This window comes from Poecilia mexicana, unplaced genomic scaffold (assembly GCF_051168715.1).
Source record: "Poecilia mexicana isolate PSO_F unplaced genomic scaffold, ASM5116871v1 scaffold_13, whole genome shotgun sequence".
NCBI classification, from domain to species: domain Eukaryota; kingdom Metazoa; phylum Chordata; class Actinopteri; order Cyprinodontiformes; family Poeciliidae; genus Poecilia; species Poecilia mexicana.
The window spans coordinates 13,839,500-13,858,096 of record NW_028263382.1 but is presented as its reverse complement, the minus strand read 5'-3'; the positions used below and the strand labels follow the sequence as shown (position 1 = coordinate 13,858,096).

General features: G+C 41.6%; 3 protein-coding genes across 3 annotated transcripts; 1 reads left to right on the top strand and 2 right to left on the bottom strand.

Moving 5' to 3' along the window:
• Nucleotides 1-51: 51 nt before the first annotated feature.
• On the bottom strand, nt 52-8,692 carry dhrs12la (dehydrogenase/reductase 12-like a). Its single transcript, XM_014991757.2, has 10 exons — nt 8,048-8,692; nt 6,383-6,516; nt 4,514-4,596; nt 4,327-4,422; nt 4,168-4,249; nt 3,975-4,036; nt 3,642-3,746; nt 2,733-2,823; nt 2,487-2,624; nt 52-895 (listed from the first exon to the last, which is right to left on the bottom strand). Exons 1-10 carry the CDS (start codon nt 8,101-8,103, stop codon nt 780-782), a joined length of 963 nt encoding a protein of 320 aa, XP_014847243.1. The 5' UTR covers nt 8,104-8,692; the 3' UTR covers nt 52-779.
• Nucleotides 8,693-8,767: 75 nt separating this feature from the next.
• ap1s3a (adaptor related protein complex 1 subunit sigma 3a) lies at nt 8,768-12,186 on the top strand. The gene is made up of 5 exons (XM_014991760.2): nt 8,768-8,940; nt 10,429-10,607; nt 10,775-10,883; nt 11,487-11,624; nt 11,704-12,186. The coding sequence occupies exons 1-5, from the start codon at nt 8,938-8,940 to the stop codon at nt 11,737-11,739; spliced, it is 465 nt and encodes a 154-aa protein (XP_014847246.1). The 5' UTR covers nt 8,768-8,937; the 3' UTR covers nt 11,740-12,186.
• scg2a (secretogranin II a) lies at nt 11,891-16,903 on the bottom strand. The gene is made up of 2 exons (XM_014991759.2): nt 15,300-16,903; nt 11,891-14,176 (listed from the first exon to the last, which is right to left on the bottom strand). The coding sequence occupies exon 2, from the start codon at nt 14,166-14,168 to the stop codon at nt 12,300-12,302; it is 1,869 nt and encodes a 622-aa protein (XP_014847245.2). The 5' UTR covers nt 14,169-14,176; nt 15,300-16,903; the 3' UTR covers nt 11,891-12,299.
• Between the last annotated feature and the right edge of the window lie 1,694 nt (nt 16,904-18,597).

The window sequence follows — 18,597 nt, the reverse complement described above, 5'->3', positions numbered from 1 at the left end:
TTTTTTTTTTATTATTAGGAAAAATCCAATCAAACAGCAACACACAAAACGTTTTGTAAGTTTGTTTTATTGATGCATGAGTTAACAGGAAAGTTACAGGAAGGGTAAAAAGGTTTTTCAAAGGTGCCGACATCAAGTCACAGATTTGTAAATATGCTGCTCATGTCGAGCGATGCTGCGCTGTTCGAGAGAACGCTTCGCCTCCAGCCTGGGTTCACCGTGCACTGTACAGTAGCTCCACAATACAACACGGCACACACACGGGTTACTTACAGGGGTGTTAAGATGCACATCACTGGACATGTGCGTGAGTCAGAAACGCCAGCGTGACGCTGAACCCAAGGCTGGTGAGCGAAAACATAAACGTGACTTTGGCCACATCAGATTCCCATCTGGTTGGCGTTAATAAAGTCACAGTTACAGTCGTGCGTTTGGGCTTCAATCATTGCTCTCAGCTGCAGATGTGAAAGCAGCATCACCGTCAAACATTCCTGCACTATAAAATATAAAGTCCTGGGAAAAAAAAAGCTAAGCTTACAAATAGTTACAAAGCGTTGCCAATCTGCAATCCCTCGGTTATTTCTAAATTCAGTCTGCTACTGTTAGGCTGGGTTTCCAAAACGCTCCTTAGCACTTTAAGCATCTCTTATTTTTATATCCCACATCAAGTGATACCAACAGAGGTGCTTTTGGGTAAAGTAGATGTACTTCCTGTCCAGCCTCGACCAATAGGAGCTGATGGTGTTAGTGCTGCTGTTTCTCTCTGGGGTGGTTCTGGCTCAGTGGGGCTGAAACGTCTTGGCCAGATCCTCCAGGAGCGCCACGAGCTTCTGCTCCTCCAGGGGGGAGCTGTGGGTCCAGGCCAGGGGCAAGTGGGTGGGCACCACCTTTCGGTCTGGGCACACACACAAACAGCATTGACTCTATGTGCGAGCCAGGTGTTTGTTTTATATGTATGTATATATATATATATATATATATATATATATATATATAAAATATATATATAAAAAAAATCACATTTAGTTTTTTCTTCAAATACCACGATGTTTATTCAGATACCCGAAAAGGATGTAGGCAGAAAACCCCCCCCCCACTTATTTTATCCTACCCCCTTTTTTTATGTCATAATAATATGAATGAAGGCTTAGACTGATCAATCTGTGTGGAAATTTGTGGTATACTTGGGAAAGTTACTGAAACAAACTTTTCAATAATATTCTAATTTACTGAATTAAGACTATGTCAATTATGACCGCATTCTTCTACTGAGTGATTTTAACTTTCATGAATATAAAAGACAGAAGGAAAAAAGCTCTGGTGTTCTAGTGTACAGAACAAACATCATGACAAAAACCATAGTCTGGATCTGTCTGATCATTACTGATGTGGTTCCGACTGATTTCTCTTGATCTGATCATCACTGTGTCCAGTTCTAAAACTGTCGTCCTTGCTACGACTAACTGAACCGGACAAGGAAAAATGAGAAGAAGCTGAATTGTTTATACACAAGTGCCTTAAAACCACAGGGTTAGCAAAGCAACCTAGCTGTTCTCAGGCTGAGACCATGAAACAAAATCTAGAAATATTATCTTAAGAAGCACTGCCTACATAGAGAGTTTCTTAAAAAAAAATAAGAGCATAGAAAACATTTTGTCAGTAGGGAGGTTTGATCATTTTAATGGTGTCGGCTCATCTAAAATGCTGCTGCCAGCATCTTGGAAAATGGATCCAAATACACTAATCCTCAAATCACTGCATTGGCATCTTGTTTGTCAAAAGATGGAGTGTAAAATCTTGTTGGATGGTCTATAAGGAGCTAAATGGCTTCTTATAAAGACCTTGATACATTCAGGGCTTTATAGACCATCCACCAAGGTAGTACCTGATGCCATGATGAGGCCAAAAAAGCAGGTAATTGGTTGGAAAAACAGCACTTGGAGCCAGTGGAAAAAGGCTATTTGTATCACTTTGTGCCATACAAATAAATCCAAATAGTCCTGTCCCCTTCAGCTAAGTGTTGCTGTTGTTTGGTATGAAATAATGAATATCTTTCAACTCGAACTCAACTACCACTGGAAATAATGACCTCATTACAGATCTTATAGAAACATGAGTGCACCATGTTTTTGTCAGAGCTGAAGTGTGTTTCCTATTAGGCCAAAAGCTCTCAGAGAACCAATGGGGGCATTGTGAAGGTGCGTTTGTTCACGATCATAGAGGCACTGTACTCTCTGGCAGTATCTGGCACCAAAACCAGCCCACTCCAGCTGCAGTGGACTCATGCCAAACCTGCACACAACTACACACACTATACACACCATCCCACCAACACAAGCGACAAACACTTTTCCCAGACTGATCTACTCTTTTCATCCTTCAAACAGCTTTTTGTTTGTCCTCGGGAATTAATTTAGTTCTTCTGAAGGCTTTTGTAAAGACCTTTAAAGAAACAGGCCTGCATACATGTAACTATGGCAACATACCCTGATAGAAGCGTCCACTCGGGTTTGTGGTGGCAGCCTCGGAGATGGCGAGCCACACTACTGTGTCGGCCCCCTGATCCGGAGTCCGGAGGCTATCCTTCATGGAGCGATGGAAGTCCGGCATAGCATTGGCCACCGCTGCAACAGACAGATACAAATACAGAACACACACAGATGGCAATGGTGATTGATTGTCAATGCACACGTGGAACATGGACGCTCAAGGTTCTCAGTGGGCGAGTTAACCTGGAGTGTTCACCCAGCCAGGATGCATGACGGAGAAGTGGATGTTAGCGTGAGTCTTTGCCAGCTGCTCCGTCATCACCACCTGCTGCCTCTGGAAGACAAACACGTTTGCGTGTTTGTTAAAGTAACGAACCATGCTGGTTACCACAACCCAGATCAATTTACCTCGCTGATCACACACTTGTCAGAAGTTTCCAAAGCTCAAGAAGGACAAAGAATGAAAGGCTAACTCTACATCAGAGGAAGCATTTAGAGAAGCTAATCAGGAAGGTGCAGGTGGACTGTGGCTGAAATAACATCACTGATGGAGAGTGTCTCCCTGGCTGCATGAAGCTGCTGCTGAAACCGAGAGCTCCTACAGTGACAGACTGCTGCATCCTGGATGCACAAAGGAGCTTTATCATAGACCCTTCCTTCCAGTAGCTGTTAGGCTTTATAACCAACAAACTCCCAACTAACTCAAAAACTGTTAAGGTTTTTGCATAGTTTGGACTGATTCTGAGTACCATTCCTGTTGGCATCTGCACATCTTTGCTGTTGCACAGTTTTTATTGTCACTCATTGTAAATCTTCTACTGCACATTTCGAACATTTTTAAATCAACCTATTCTACCGAATAGGTAGAAATCAACCTATTCAGTAGAATAGATTGATTTAAAAATCTTGGACCGGAATACTAGAACTGCATAATAATTTTTTTAAATTTTGACCTTTACAGCACACTATTTTAATTCTTCATCCTTTTTTTTATATGTTTATATTGTATGTTTAAGTGAACCTACTTGCTTTGATCGTCTGTCTCTGTGCTGCTGTTGCAAGGAAATTTACCCATTATGGCGCAATGAAATGAATCTCTATTCCATAAACTTCAGATCCTTCTTTAAAAAGGTTTTAGCGCTCAGCTCTTACTTTGTGCTGGGCGTAGACCATGGTTCCGTCAAAGCGGCCTCTCTCAGACTGCAGGTTTCCTATCCTGAGCTTCTGCACCAGCATCCCACCCGATGACACTGTGATCTGCACACACAGGAACAGAGAGAAAGGCTAAAAGCTCATGTTCAAGTGAGCTCAGCTGCAAACTTTAATATTCAGATTTTTGATTATTCACTTTGTGGTGTGTCAAGTATTGAAAATTTTTTCTAGCAAAAATAAATAAATAAAATAAACAGATGTTGCTGCATTTTCTTTTTTTTTTTTTTTTTTTACAAAAAATATCTGCATCATTAAACTTCTGGTCAAACTCACCACTCTGGGATCTGTGCTCTTCTCCAGGAGGGGAATCAGACTCTTGGTCAAAATGTACACCGCTGGAAGTTAACAGAATGTTCCATAACTATCCCAAACTCAACAATTTCCCCGCTGGAAGTTAACAGAATGTTCCATAACTATCCCAAACTCAACATTTTCCCCCGCGCCTCATACTCTGCCTTTGACTTACCGAGGACGTTGACAGCGAAGCTCTTCTCCAGTCCTTCGGCGTTCACATCCCGCTGACTCATGATGGAACCTGCATTATTAATCTGAGTAGATTGAAATGAATAAGGTTGTCATTTGCTGGGAATAAAAGGAGAGATGTGACATTGTGAAGTTGTATTACCAGCACATTGAGAGCCTTGAACTTCCTCTTGAAGCCCTCGGCAAACTCCCACACCTTCTTTGTCTCAGACAAGTCCAGGATGTGGACATAGATCTCCTGCAACAAAGTCAGCCATTTGGGAAAATATTATTCTAGCAATTGATCTGTGGCATTGTTTTGATGGATAGAGAGGCGAGTAACACTTTACTTTGTTTCCCGTCTCCTTGACGATATCCGCCCTGGCCTCCTCAGCCTTATCCTTGTTCCTGCACACCATGTGGATCGTCCCACCTGTGACAAAGATCACATTCCTGAGTCTATATGCATCCAAAATTAGCAATGAGAGGAGAGAAATGCTAACAAACTAACAGTGCAAATGCCACAAGAACAATGAAATAGCGATACCTAATATTGTATACCCATGAAAATAAACTAAGCACATAAAAAATGTACTCAAAAGTGAAAAAATGTGGTATTAAGTAAGCTACTGACACTATAAAGACAGTAGCAAACAGAAGCAAACCAAGTCTGTCTTCGAGTCAGCCTGACCACAAATCACTTGAGTATTTTGATCTTTGAGTTGCAGTGTATTTCCTTTTCTGCTTTATGATTTCACATGGAGCGAAAAAGAAGAAGAAATGGAACAGAACGTTGGCTGACTCAGCAATTTCTTGTAAACACGCTACATAAATAAACTTGAACCTGAACTGACTCAACAGAAATCAATTTCTGGAACAGCTGAGACAGTGCACACAATAAAATCTCAGAACTTATGGGTAACGTACAAGAACACGTTCTTACTTGATGCCTTCCTGCAGATATTAATTTTACTGAAGCCCAACAGTCTGGAAGCTTTAAGCTTCGAATGTTTAGGGTTAGGGTGTCTCTTTGACTAGTTTGTCAGTGTTTTATGAATGCAAAGCCTTCATTTGACGTCACATTGATCATCAAAGTTGTCCAAAAACAAAAAGTAGTGAGAACTTGCTCCATTATTTGGTTGACGCTACAGAGACTCACCTGCAACATATAGTTGGTCCCAACAAGAGTTTCAACAACGCAACCTGATGTGTTTTAAATAATTATCTAACTCAACACACTTCAGTAAACTCATGTTTTACTCCTACTAGCAATGTTTTCATGTGGCGGAGTTTGCTGAAGTGTTAAGCTAACATATGTAGCATGTTTCCAGGCTCATTGAGAATGTGGCTCGTAAGATATTTCAGTGAACTTTAACTTAATTTATCTGTGACATTTAGAGAAAAACAAATTTGTCCTTCTTCATAAATGTAGCGCTTTGTTTGGAACGTTGTATGTTTATTTTACTACCTAGTGTTTCAGCTGTGGAGAGCCATCTGGGCAAAATCCACAGAGCAGACCTTTACACTGGCATACAAACAGGAACCCACAGGAGTCAATAGTCTTTCTTTAATTGATAACAGTATCAATGTAAATGCTAAAAAGACTTGTTTTGATCAGTCCGATCGACAAAATAACATATTATGAAAAACACATGCATATTAGTATCGCTATTTAAAAAACATTAAATTCCAGCGCAAGAGCTAGTTTCGCTAGTTTGAAGATTTTTACTGAAGCACTTTTATGCTGATGTGTTGGGTTACACTTTCTTTAATGTTAGTTTTTAAGAAGGTTTACTGAGCTGCAATTACACTGAAATTAAATATTATTTATACTCGAGATAGAATCGTATCTGTTGACTCCTGAATGGTTTATCACATCTACATGACAAGACTTTTAGAAACTCCACCATAACACACAATTTAGGATATTTAAGCTAATATCCCATCCATAGGTGTACATTCATTTTATGTTTTCTCTTCTGTTTTTCCCTCTGTGGGTTCTTTTTTTTTATTTAGCTCATAAAATATATTGTTCAGACTGATGAAAGTAAGACAAATATATGACTCAAACTACCCAGGAGAACAACTGATACTTGCTCACCCTCCACTGTGATCTAGAGTATCGCTCCTCTTAAAACCAGATCAGCATTTTCTGTTTCGCTGTGCTCGTCGTGTCTAAGTTGATTTGCTGCGACGCTGGGAAGCAACAAGTACAATACCTCTTTTGGCAATAGCCATGGCAGTAGCTTTTCCGACGCCACTGTTGGCTCCGGTTATCATGAAGGAGCGCCCAGCCACGGACACCTCCAGATCCTTCTCCACAAATCGCTTGGATGCTGACAGGTGGCCATTCCTGCAACAGATCACAAATCACTGTGTGGAATTTCTGTAAGACAGAACTGCCTTAAGGATCTATATTATATCTCTGCCTAACTCCCCAGGAGACATGTATGTGTCTGTGCTTTCAGGTCAGAAAGGTCAGTGTAGGCCAGGCCGCTTACTGTAGGCCCTTCATAGTGTTACTGTACAGACACAATGAAGGAGAGTGTGCCTGGGGCTTTGGGGTGAGACTCCCCTGTGGTGACAACAGCACTGGTTCAAGTGCGTGTTCAAAAGCATGTGTGGCACCAAGAACCTCAATTAGCCCCATTGTCCCTGAAGCCATTGTTAATGGCGCCTGAAGGGGGACACGCGGGGGCCGAGGGCGCTAAGGTTAAATGCCCCCTCTGTTCGATGGTGTCATGCAGAGAGAGCTATTAGCGCAGGGTCAGAGCGGGTTGCCGGGCAGGAAAGATAACACAGAACAAAGGGAAGTAGGGAAACAACCACAAAAGAATCACTTCAGACAACTTGGCATGCTGTACACTGACGTGGAAAGACGCCCAGGGGCTAGGATAGATCAAATAGTGCTAATAAAGCTCCCAGAGGACCTGTTTGTGGTTGAATAAGTGATCCCTGCAGCTCCATAGCTCCTGCTAAGCCACTGTTATTTTTGGTTTGATTCAAGCAAGCCTGACATTTAAACGTCTGCTTCCATTGTCGCAGCATGTCGTTCAGTGATGCTGTGGCATTCAAAGGCTGAAAACTGAATCAAAAAACAAGCAAAGGTCAAGTTCTCACGTGAGTTTGAAAAAAAGCGACCCTCACTCGTTTCAGTGTTACCAGAACAGTTTGGTAATGATAGCACGAGTGGCTACAGAGCAGGAAGCAAAAGTTTTTCCCAGTTTATTTTAAAACAACTTAGATATTCACAAATGAGTGTCTTAACTAAGCATTCCAACATTCCAGATGTCAGAATAAAGAACAAATAGAAACATTGAATTCATAAATCTGAATTAGTGTTTGAGAGTTCTATTTAAAAAATATCAATGTACATATTTTTCAAACCAACTCTGGACCTTCAGCTCTGACCTCTCACTATTTTATATAACAAAAGTCAAACAAATGAATAAACAGAAGAAAAGAAATAGTAAACACAGCAAGTACATACATCAATAATAATAATACCATTATAATAATAACTTACTGACAGTCAAAGAAAAATCTCTGTAAATCACATATCTTCAATCGATTATATATATTTAGCTATACCACATGACTCTTGGTACAATATATAGACGTAAAAATAGACAATTTGAAATCTTAAATGGCAAAAGTTATGTTTTTGGACCACATGGGGACCCTTTCTTTTTGTTAAAGCCAACATCTGAACGCTTCATCATATAATTTGCAGCTAAAAGTCCAACATGATCTGAAAACCGTCAGCAGCCTAAATGGACTTCTACCTGTCGAGATGCACAGCTGAGCAGCAGCAGCTCACATTTCCAACATCCAAAACGCAGATAGACTAGGTATTGATGAACAAAGCTGAGTCAGTAACTTACTTAGTGAACTCGGTCAGTCCTTTGAGGAACCAGGCGGAGTTGCGGTACAGAGACATGCTGCTGCTCTGGAAGCTTCTCAGTCTGACGGCTTCTCTCCTCTTCTTTTACTCTGGACCAGACCCACGTGTAGCTCCGCCGAATAAACAGCTTCTCTAAAGCACAACTCCAGCGGCCCCCCCAGCGGCAGCACGAAGACATGCATTCATTCAGCTGGAAGAAGAGCTTCACAAAGTCAAACACCTTCAGTCATATTTTTTCTTTCGTTTTTTTTTTTTTAAATTACAATATGCTCACAGTGTATCTCAATATGGGGAATGGGGTAATTAAAATAATTAGTTTTTATTTATTATAGATAGACAGACAGACAGATATATAGATAGATAGATAGATAGATAGATAGATAGATAGATAGATAGATAGATAGATAGATAGATAGATAGATAGATAGATAGATAGATAGATAGATAGATAGATAGATAGAAACTCCTTCCACTTCACTCCTGGTTGCCGTCGTCGAGAACGTTGGTAAAATTACACTTTAAAACAGTTGCAACATGAACGAAATGTGTGGAGATTTTAATTACATTCAGAAAATTAACATAGTTTATCCGTTAGATTTCATCCCCTGCATGTAATTAACTGTGATTCGCACACTCCGTCCACTCGGTGTGCCGGTGTGTAAATGGTGCGGACCCAATCAGCCGGCAGCCAATCAGCTGCTGGAGCGCAGCTGGGTGCGGCTGTGACTGGACAAGGTGTGCACCCTTTGATTTATGAAAAGACAAACAGTTCCTCAACGCACTGAGTGCGCATGTACAGAAGCGCTACGTATCGGGACAAGGTGCGTCGTCAGTCTGCCCGGTTTCGTAGCTTTATAGCTGTTTTATCAAATGGTGAGTATCAGGAAACTTTGTTCCTATTTCTTCGTTTGTATAAGTATGTCATATAGCTTAAATTTGTGTTGATTGCTGTTTGAGAAGTAAAAACTATATGTCGATGGAGGTTACTTTGTGATTTATGAATTGAAGTCATGTCATAGGAAAACCTTACTAAATGTGACTTTAAACAAACTAACAAACGCACAAACAAACAAACAGAAAAAAAAACATTTATTTCCTTCGAAGTGCAATATTTGCTCCTGGCAAATAAATATTAAATAATCGTCAGTCCTCAGATATTTGCATAACCAGTAGCTTACAAATGTCAGCGTCATTTTAAAATCAAGAGTTTGCTGTAAAGATATTGCTATTCCCCACATGTTGAGGTTTATTGTGTTGCACTGAGCCTGCAGCTGCACCCTGGGGCAAAGCTCTCATTAATTACCCTTGCACAACCCAAGCCTTGTATTTACTGTGCCATAGCACTCAGAGGTGATTTACATGCGCTGTTTCCCAGGTGATCCTCCCTTTATCTACCTGGTTGTGCAAACGCTGTCTGATTGTGGTTTCCGTGTCTAGAGAGACTGCTGACTGTTTGACTTTAAGTGAGCATGTTGATGGCAGCTTTAACAGCCATCAACATGCTCAACACGCATTGAAACTGTATGCAGCAGTGCACTCTAAGCACAGCTGTGTAAAAACAGCCCTCTTTGAATTATTGTGTTATTGGGTCAAATATAATTGAGAGGGTCGGGTTATGGATTTGACCCAGCATTCTGGGTCATGTTCTTCAACATGAAAAATGGGTTCAAGTACTTATCTCTATATTTAGAGATAAAAAAAGGAGAGAATAACTCATAACTGGAATAACTATGTAACACAAATAACAGCTATAAATCTATCCACTTTCCTGTAACTTATCAATTGTGGCATTAAAACTGCGTCATCCTTTTAACGCTCCAGTTTAAAAGCCAGGATTTTCTAAAGTAACTTTACTGTGTTTGTTGTAAACAGGCCAAAAGCCTGCAATCTTGTTTTTTCAATCAAGTAATTGACAGAGTGCAGCAACAGGTGGAGGAAAGTCAGTTATGTTACTCTGTGACACCCAGAGAAAACTCTGGTAAGTGTTTCACTGTCTCTAGCATCTCATTAGTGAGACTTTAAATGACATAAAATAATAGTAAAATAGACTTTGGCACTTTTACACAAAGCTACAAATCACAGTTTGGTACATACTTTGGTTTTTTTACATACTGCACATGCCAAAAATGTTTTTTGTTTTTTTTGGTTGAACCAAACAAACTGGGTCACAAACTCTAACCTGGCGTTTGATCAAACTTATGTCCCAAAAGCAAATGTCCTGCCTTTGGGCTAAAGAAGTAATCCAACAGTTTTTTAATGTGTACTTGCATACGTTTACACCATTCAATAAACCAAACTCCTCCTCTGCTCCGATTCCTCCTCTGCTCCGATTCCTCCTCTGCTCCTTGCACCTTTTTCCAGTTGCGTTTCCTGTTGCTGTTCAATCGCCAGGGAAAACTCCGACTGCAGAAATGGTTCGTGCCGACATCCGACCGGGAGAGGAAGAAGGTGATCCGTGACATGATAATGCTGGTGCTGCCCCGTCAGCCTCGGACCTGCAACTTCCTCCGCTGGAAGGACCTAAAGATTGTTTACAAAAGGTGGCAGCACAAGACACGACATGACATATGTCTACTGGCTTTATATTCAACAGACAAAACACTCCTACAAAACCCTGATACTTTATGTTTGTATTGTTTTATCTTTTTAGCACCAACTATCGATGCACCTTTTGAATGCTTTGGTCCTTTCTTGTTTCTGATTGCAGATATGCCAGCCTGTATTTCTGTGCTGGTCTGGAGGAGCAGGATAATGAACTTCTTGCTTTGGAGGTGCTGCATCGATATGTTGAGCTGCTGGATAAATACTTTGGTAATGTAAGTTGTCCTTTCACACAGGGGGTTGTGAGTTACTCTGCTGGGAAGGCTTAAGTTGCAGCTCTGCTTTGAATCTCGTGAAGTTCAAAATTCTTCCAGTAGGATTTTTGTTCATACACAGAAGGGAACACTGCACATTTTAATCCGCAGCAAAACACAAAGAGAAATGGATTAAATTGTCTAAATTACTTGAGTTCAAGTAAAGAAATTACAAACTTGTGGAGAAAAGAAAAGTCCTTTTACGTGAACTCTGAGAAGACCAAGAGTCTGATGAGGCAACAGCTCTATCATTAAAACGCTGCCATCAAGCCAAACTTAAGGAATTTAGGTGTTGCTTTTGACCAAGTTGTGTTTCTTGAATGTGTGTTCCCTTTGACATTAAATAAGTTTTTGTCAAAAAAAGACAAATCGTGTAGATAATTACTTATTTGCAAAAGCAATGAAAACATCCAAGGGGCAAATCACTTTTTAAGCTCACTGTATATTTTCTGTTTCGTTTTGAAACACTGACTTTATCTTTCATGCTCCTGCTTCCATTACCGGATTGTTAAAGTCGCAAACTCCCACTAGAGGATCCTCAGACCAAAATATTTGTCACCTTAGGTGTGTGAGTTGGACATCATCTTCAACTTTGAGAAGGCCTACTTCATCCTGGATGAATTCCTGATGGGAGGAGAGGTTTTAGAAACGTCCAAATTTGCAGTGAATGTGTCTATGGAGCAGGCTGACACGCTACAAGAGGTATTATAACCTTTACCACAACATCATATCATGTTGCTTTCATTGTTGCATCTCAAAAGCATTTGTTCTGCATCCACAGACAATGGAGGAATATATGAGCAAACCTGCCTACTGAGCCAAGAGAGGATGAGGATGTTGGTGAAAATGTGTTAGTAGTGTGACCCTGAAGACTCCTTTTTATTCATCTCAGGGTTCTTAGAAGGATTTACTGTTCAGGTGTGTGTGCTGTGTGTCGGTGAGTAAATGGAGAAACACAACACAGTAAGGAAAAAATAAAGTCAATGCTTTATTAACCTCAGGAATGTCACATATGACCACAATTAAGAAAGAATTACAAAAAACACACAGGAATCTAAGGAGTTGAACACTGGCTGTGACTGTCTCTGTACGTGTATGTGTGTGTGTGGGGGTGTGTTGGTGTGTGTGTGTGTGTGGAACACTTAAGGCTGGTGAAACATTTACTGTATGTATCGCCGAGCAACAAATTTGTATTCAGCAAAACATCAAATGAAAGTCTGAACACTGATTTTTACCAATAAATAAGAACTTTTTTTAAAATCTACAGAGCAGTGTAAGTTGTGTGTGTTTTATTCTTCAAAATACTTTATTTTCGCCTCCCCCACCGTCACCTAAACAATATATATTTAAATATGAATCTGTATCAACCCCCTATGATTATATTCCTTTTGCAGTTTTGTCTTCACTTTCTTCTGTCTCTGGGTTCAGGTAACTCAGCACTTTCATCACAGCTTCGTTCTCCGCGCTCTGACTTTGTGTCTCTCCGTCCCTCTCTGCGTCTTCTGACTGTCTCTTTTCTTTTGGGCTTTTCTCCGTGTCCATCAGGTCAAAGTATTCCTCAATGGCCTTTTCTAAGGAGCCCGTCGTGCTCTGTCTGACTTCTTCTCTTTTTTGGGTGGCCTTGTTGTTGCTAAAAGCAGGTTTGGGATACCGTGCCAGCATCTGAGCTGCTAAATAAGCTGCCAGCTCATCCTCGTCCACCGTGTCGTCGTAGTCATCTCTGAATGTGTTGGGAAGGCGCCGTTGCGTGGGAGCGGATTCCCTCAGACGCCCGGCAGGCTGAGTGTGAAGTTGTGACAGGGAGCTCTTGTGCTGCCTCTGCTTCCTGGCAGGAGCTGGCTCCTCCTCGCCACCCATGCCCAGTATTTTGAGGATCTCCTCTGTTCTCAGCTCCTCTGGGGTCTTTCTCACATAAGATGATGGGCGTATGTTGTAGAATTTAGCTGCAGGAGTTGCTTTCTTCAAAGAAAACCTGCTCTCTGCTCGCGGTAACTGATTACTTTTTCTCAGTTTGCCTTGGTTCATTCGGTTTCCGGGTCTGAGCAAGTCCATCAGGTCTTCGGGTGGGATCTGGTACTTTTGGGAAATGGTGAGGAGCTGATAGATGACTCGTGGGTCGATATTGTCTTGGTACTGATTCTGAGGCAGCCTCCTCTCTGTCCTCCCGCCCTCTTCCTCGGCTAGTTCTCGTTTTTGCTCCTCTTCCTCTGTTTTTTCAAGCACCTTCAGGAGGTAATAGTCCACCAAGTTGGCCACATCGTCCGCATCACTCGATCTTTTCACTGCAAAGCTGTCTTCGCCTTCATCTTCATCATCCTCTTCAGCTTCTTCGTCATTGTCATCAGTGTAATCAAACCCTCGGTCAACCTCATGGTCACCGTCCGTCTCCTCTTCTTCCTCCTCTTCATCCTGTCCATCCAGTGGACTCCAGTCTGTGAGATCTCTGTCTCCGTCATCGTATGCTGCATGCCTCACGTTGAACACATCTTCGTCTTCTTCTGCTTCGTCTTCTCCCATGTCATCGCCTTTGTCTTGTCGCTTCTGCAGGATCTTTGCGCCTGTCAGCTTGTCCAGCTCGTCAAACACGGACTGCAGCGTGGCCAAGTTCTGAGGCGTGTACTTCTCTTCCACGTTCTCTTTGGTGCGTTTGAAGGGACTCTCACGTCTGGGACCTTCTCTGTCCTCTTCCTCGCCACCCTCACCTTCTTCCTCATCCTCAAACAACAAAGGCAGCTTCTTGTGAGGTGTGACACCTTTTTCTTTCTGTGGCATTCTGGGATAACTCGCGTCCATTCCCTCTGGACCTGGGCGGAGCAGAGCTGGCCTGGCAGCTTTCTTCGTCTGCTCTAGAGTGCTTAGCACAGCCTGGAGCAACTCTTCGCTCTTATCTTTCCTTCTCTCATCCTCCTGCTCTTCCTGCTCGTCTTGGCTCGGTGTGGGGTTGGAAGCCAGTCTCAGGATGGCACGCAGCTTCTCAGCGTCATCCATATGGCTGATATCACGCTCTGCAGTGTGGGGAGCTCTTTGGTGGAGACTTTCAATGTACTCCAACGCTTTCAGCATATCTGTGTCAGGTGCCTGGAGCACATCTCCTTCCTGTGAGTCAGGTTCGCTTCCCCGTAGCCTGTGGTCACGGATCGAGGCCCCGATGACACCAGTGAAAGTGAGGAAGAGGGAGATCAAGAGCGGGCTGGCTAAATAGATGAGGAACGGCCTGTGTGGTGAGGTCTGAAGGAGTGACGGCATGGTGACGTCTGCAGGAGGAAGATAAACAAGCGCATGTCAGCACTGACCTTTATGCATTACAGCAAGCGCCAGGTTCACATGGTGCACTGCTCTGGCAGGGGTCTGTTGTCTTTTTTAATTATTGCTGATTAAAAATGTTTATTCCACTGACTGCATGAGAAAAAACTGAAAAAGGTGTTCTCCCTACAACAAATTATCATTATAATTAAATTAATATATACTTTGAAGCCATTTCTTTTTTTTGAATCTTTTATTTTGATTTTTAAATGGGAAACTTTTTAGTCAAACTATTTTGTTTCGCCATTTAATAAATCTAGAAATTTATACTGAAAACAATAGTTTTGTGAATAATATGTTTCTGCATCACTGTATTTACGTAAGAACCCGCCTGTTGGTGTCATTTGAGCCTCATACTAGGACGCAGTCGCCTCTTTTCCAGTAGCAGCAGCGGCGGTATTCAGCTCCCGTACAAATCCTATTTACCGTCAACTTGCTGCTCTCCGGGAGTCACGTCGCCGTTGTCAAGGGAACCCGGTAAAGACTGATGTTCCCATGAAACCTCTCCTTCACCCTGGATCAACCTCCCAACATCCAGTTGTAGTTGTTTTCAATCCACCATGAAAACAACTCTTCCACTTTATCTTCTAGATAAAGTGTCCTGAACTTCACATTTATTATTATTATTATTACTACTACTAATTTATTTATTTTAAACAGTCTTTAGCAGTTTTTGTTATACTCGTTTCCTAATTTTATTCTTTGATTTTTTTACACTGCCGCACTAAACTTACAGGAAAGCCTTTTTTTCCCTTTTTGAATTAAACATATTTTTTGTTTAATAGTCAGCTTTCAGTCGACAGAGCGCAAAATTAGCATATAAAATGATCTAAATGGGCCGCGAGAAGAACAGCTTCCTGCGTGCGACAACAACATAACCTCCTCCTCCGAGCGTGTGTGGCGGAGCCTCAGGTTGGAAAACAGCGCTCGCAATGTAATATTTTATTTATTAATTTTCTTATCATGAAACAGAATAAATGAGCACATATTTAACTTAAGAATAACATTAACATTTAGAGTATTTAGCGTAGACCAGAGATGGCTGTGATGTTATTAAATAACAACCGGACCTACCTTGTGTTCTTAGTTTGTGTCGAGGCTCGTGAGTGAGTTGAGCATCTCTCTGCCTCGCGCTTGGAGTCTGGTTTCAGCACCGCGGACAGCTCCTCGTGCTATTAGAGGTGTCACCTGACTCGTGCGTCACTGGATACGCAACTCTCTCTCTCCCCCTCTCTCTTATTTGTGTTTTTTATGTGTGCGCGCCCGCGAGTGCATTTACACAAAAGGCACCCCCCGACGCACGCGCGTTGTTCGCTTGAGTCAGCCAAACCCAGCCTAGCTCGCTCTCTCTGGTGTGAGAAGAGTTTCGTTCATACAGCCGCCACCTCTCCTGTCGCAACTCATAATGAAATGAATTATAACAGGACTATATTTAGAACTAAATGTCTCTTTGAAGGTGAGAGTTACAACGCAGTTTTTTTTTTTTTTATAGAAGCGCTAAAGTTAAAAGAGAATTGAACTCCTGTTGCTATATTTGATGCAGAGGTGAGAATATTAAAGAGTTGGTGAAAGCTTACAAGGAACTGTTCCGGTGTTTTTACTTTTAAATCTGAACAAACTGATTGTAGTTATGGCATCTCAGTGTTTGTGTAGCAGAGGCCTTGGCGTTATGCTGTCATTGACTGATGTGTCTCTGCTGCAGCGCAGAGCAACAGACACAGTTAAAGTCCGCCGATGACTCACATGGACTCCGCCAAAGCCCGAGACGGGCGGGGTGACAGAAGGACTGCAGAGATGTGTGTGCGTGAGTGTAGGTGCGTGCGTGTGCGTAAGAGAGTATTTTGTGTGTAAGTCAGATAGAATATACTTTTGCCGACGGCCACTGAGCTCTACTCTCTATTTTTGGCTGCTTGTCAAATCTTGTCAACTAAGGAGATGCGTGTGTGTGTGTGCGTGCGTGTGTGTGTGTGTGTGTGTGTGTGTGTGTGCGTGTGTGTGTGTGTGTGTGTGTGTGTGTGTGTGTGTGTAAAATTTGCAGCTTCATTCATAAATCTGGTTGCTGCGTTTAATCACAGCTCCAGCTATCCTCCATTGACCTTATCTGATAGTCTGATGCTTGCGACTTAGTCCTGTTCGCAGCTTATGTAGAGCCTTACAAAAGTACAAAATTAAAAAAAAAAAAAAACGTTTTAAAATTTTATCACATTACAACAAACCTTAATGCACTTTACTGGAGTGGTGCATGATTCTGAACTGAAAGAGTTATACTAATTCTAAGCTTTTTATGCAAAAGTGCCAAGGAAATAGCTTTTATTGAAAGAAACTCTTAAGAATTTGCATTTCTAAATTATCATAAGTCATGTAAGGGATATAATATCAGGATGTATTTCAAAGTGGCGGAGGACCAGAAGGTAGGAGGAGCTACTTGCCGCCCCCTGATGAAATGGTACCCTGGGTGGTTGCTCATGTCACCCATATCAGATACCACCTTCGGTGGTGGCAGCATGCTGTGGGAATCATTTTCTTCAGCAGAGACACTGAAGCTGCTCAGAGCTGATGGACAAGTGGAAAGAATGAGTGGAAGAAAAAGAGTTATAGAAATAAAAGCCTTGAGACTGTGGTGAGTTTCACCTTCCAGCAGAATAATGACATCACACATAAATTCAGAGCCACGGTGCAGTAGTTAAGATAAAAAAAGATATTTATGTTCACAGTGACGTTCCCACCAAAGTAAAAATGTTTGAGCTATTCTGAAAGGAAAAATGAGCAAAAATTTCAGTCAGTAGACTTAAAATCAAAACTTTTCAGAGTTTTAAAGTCTCCTTCCAGTGATTCACAGATTATCTGTCCATTAAGAAACAAATTTAGCAAGAAAACAGTTTTAAAAGGTCAGCCACGATTTCTAGTTTTAACTGAAAAACAACATGAGGAAAAAAAGCTTTTACTTTAAGAGAGGAGGGGAAATGACTGCTGAGTCATGGAAGAAAATCCTTTCAGACTCATTACGGGACTTTGAAGGCTTAGTCTTGTTACATTCAAACATTTATCTGGATTTTTAGAAACACGGCACAGAAACAGCAAAGCTTATTTTTCCACCATGGTTACTCATGGAGTAAAATAAACCAGAACAAAAGACTTCCTCTTAACTTGAGTACAGTTCTCTGCTTAGTTTTCCCCTCTTACATTTACACATTCTGGAAACACGTGTACTGCACCATTTTTGTACTGATAAAGCCTGAGCCGTCAGGCTAATTGCCTTAGGATGTTTTCCTGGCAGCAGTACTGGTAAACAGAAACCAATTACAACTGCCTCCCACCCACATGTCCACTAAAAAAGACAGAAGACATTCAGGTTAAATTAACTTCCTAACAATTACCAACATCATTTCCCCCCCACCCCTATTTTGTGGTGTAAATGTTTGGTGTCAGTCCTTTCTCAGAGGGTGAATTTGAAACTGTTCCCGGAATGGCAAAACCAAAGAAAGATGCAGGTTTGAACACATTTATGCCATTTGTGTGTTATTCTAGCAGGTTTAATTCATCTAACTGGGATTTTATTTATGTAAAAATCAATGCGGAAGGACAGCATCTGAAAAGTGTGGTGTGTATTTATGTTAAGTCTCATTTGCTCTGAGAATAAGCATCACCATAAGCAAACCTACAGATAAATGTCCAACTAAACTGAAAGGTTGGACGAGTACACTATGAATTAATCTACAGTGGAATGGTTCAGATCAAAAGCATATTTGCGAGTTCGAATGCCACAATAAATGTCTGATAAAAGTCAAATGTGACCCTCTCCATCCAGACTGACCGAGGATAAGGTATTTTTGCAAAAAAAAAAAAAACAATAAAAAAAATGTCTCTCATGTAAAATCTCAACAAAATACATCAGTAGGTTGTGAGAACAAAACAGGAAAACCTTCAAAGTATGCAAAACCTCTAGCAGGACAGTGTATGATATGTTGCCGTGTGTCATTTCGTTTTAATTAAAACACATGAAAATTTCTCTTTGAAAGTGTTTTTTCCAAACACGAGCTGATCACTCCCACTGAACTGGCTTCTCCTCTTCCTACCTCCCATCTCTGGGTGTTCGTCAAACCTGCAGCTCTTCGTCCATTTTAACTCGGCCTGCCGGCCAAGTCCTGCGTCGTAGCTCAGGCTGTCAGGCTCTTGGCAGGCACCTTGTAGAGACAGAGTGATGCAGGGCGGTAGAGGGAGTGGTTGTGAATGGAGGTTTGACGTCAGCCTCTTCCCTCCACTCCACATTAGTATGGGTTTGTGTGTCTGGGAGTGATCGATGCTTGGTCTCTGCTTTGCTCTTTTAGGTTTTTGTAAAAACTTATGATCTACCATCTGTCTCAGAGTCCCT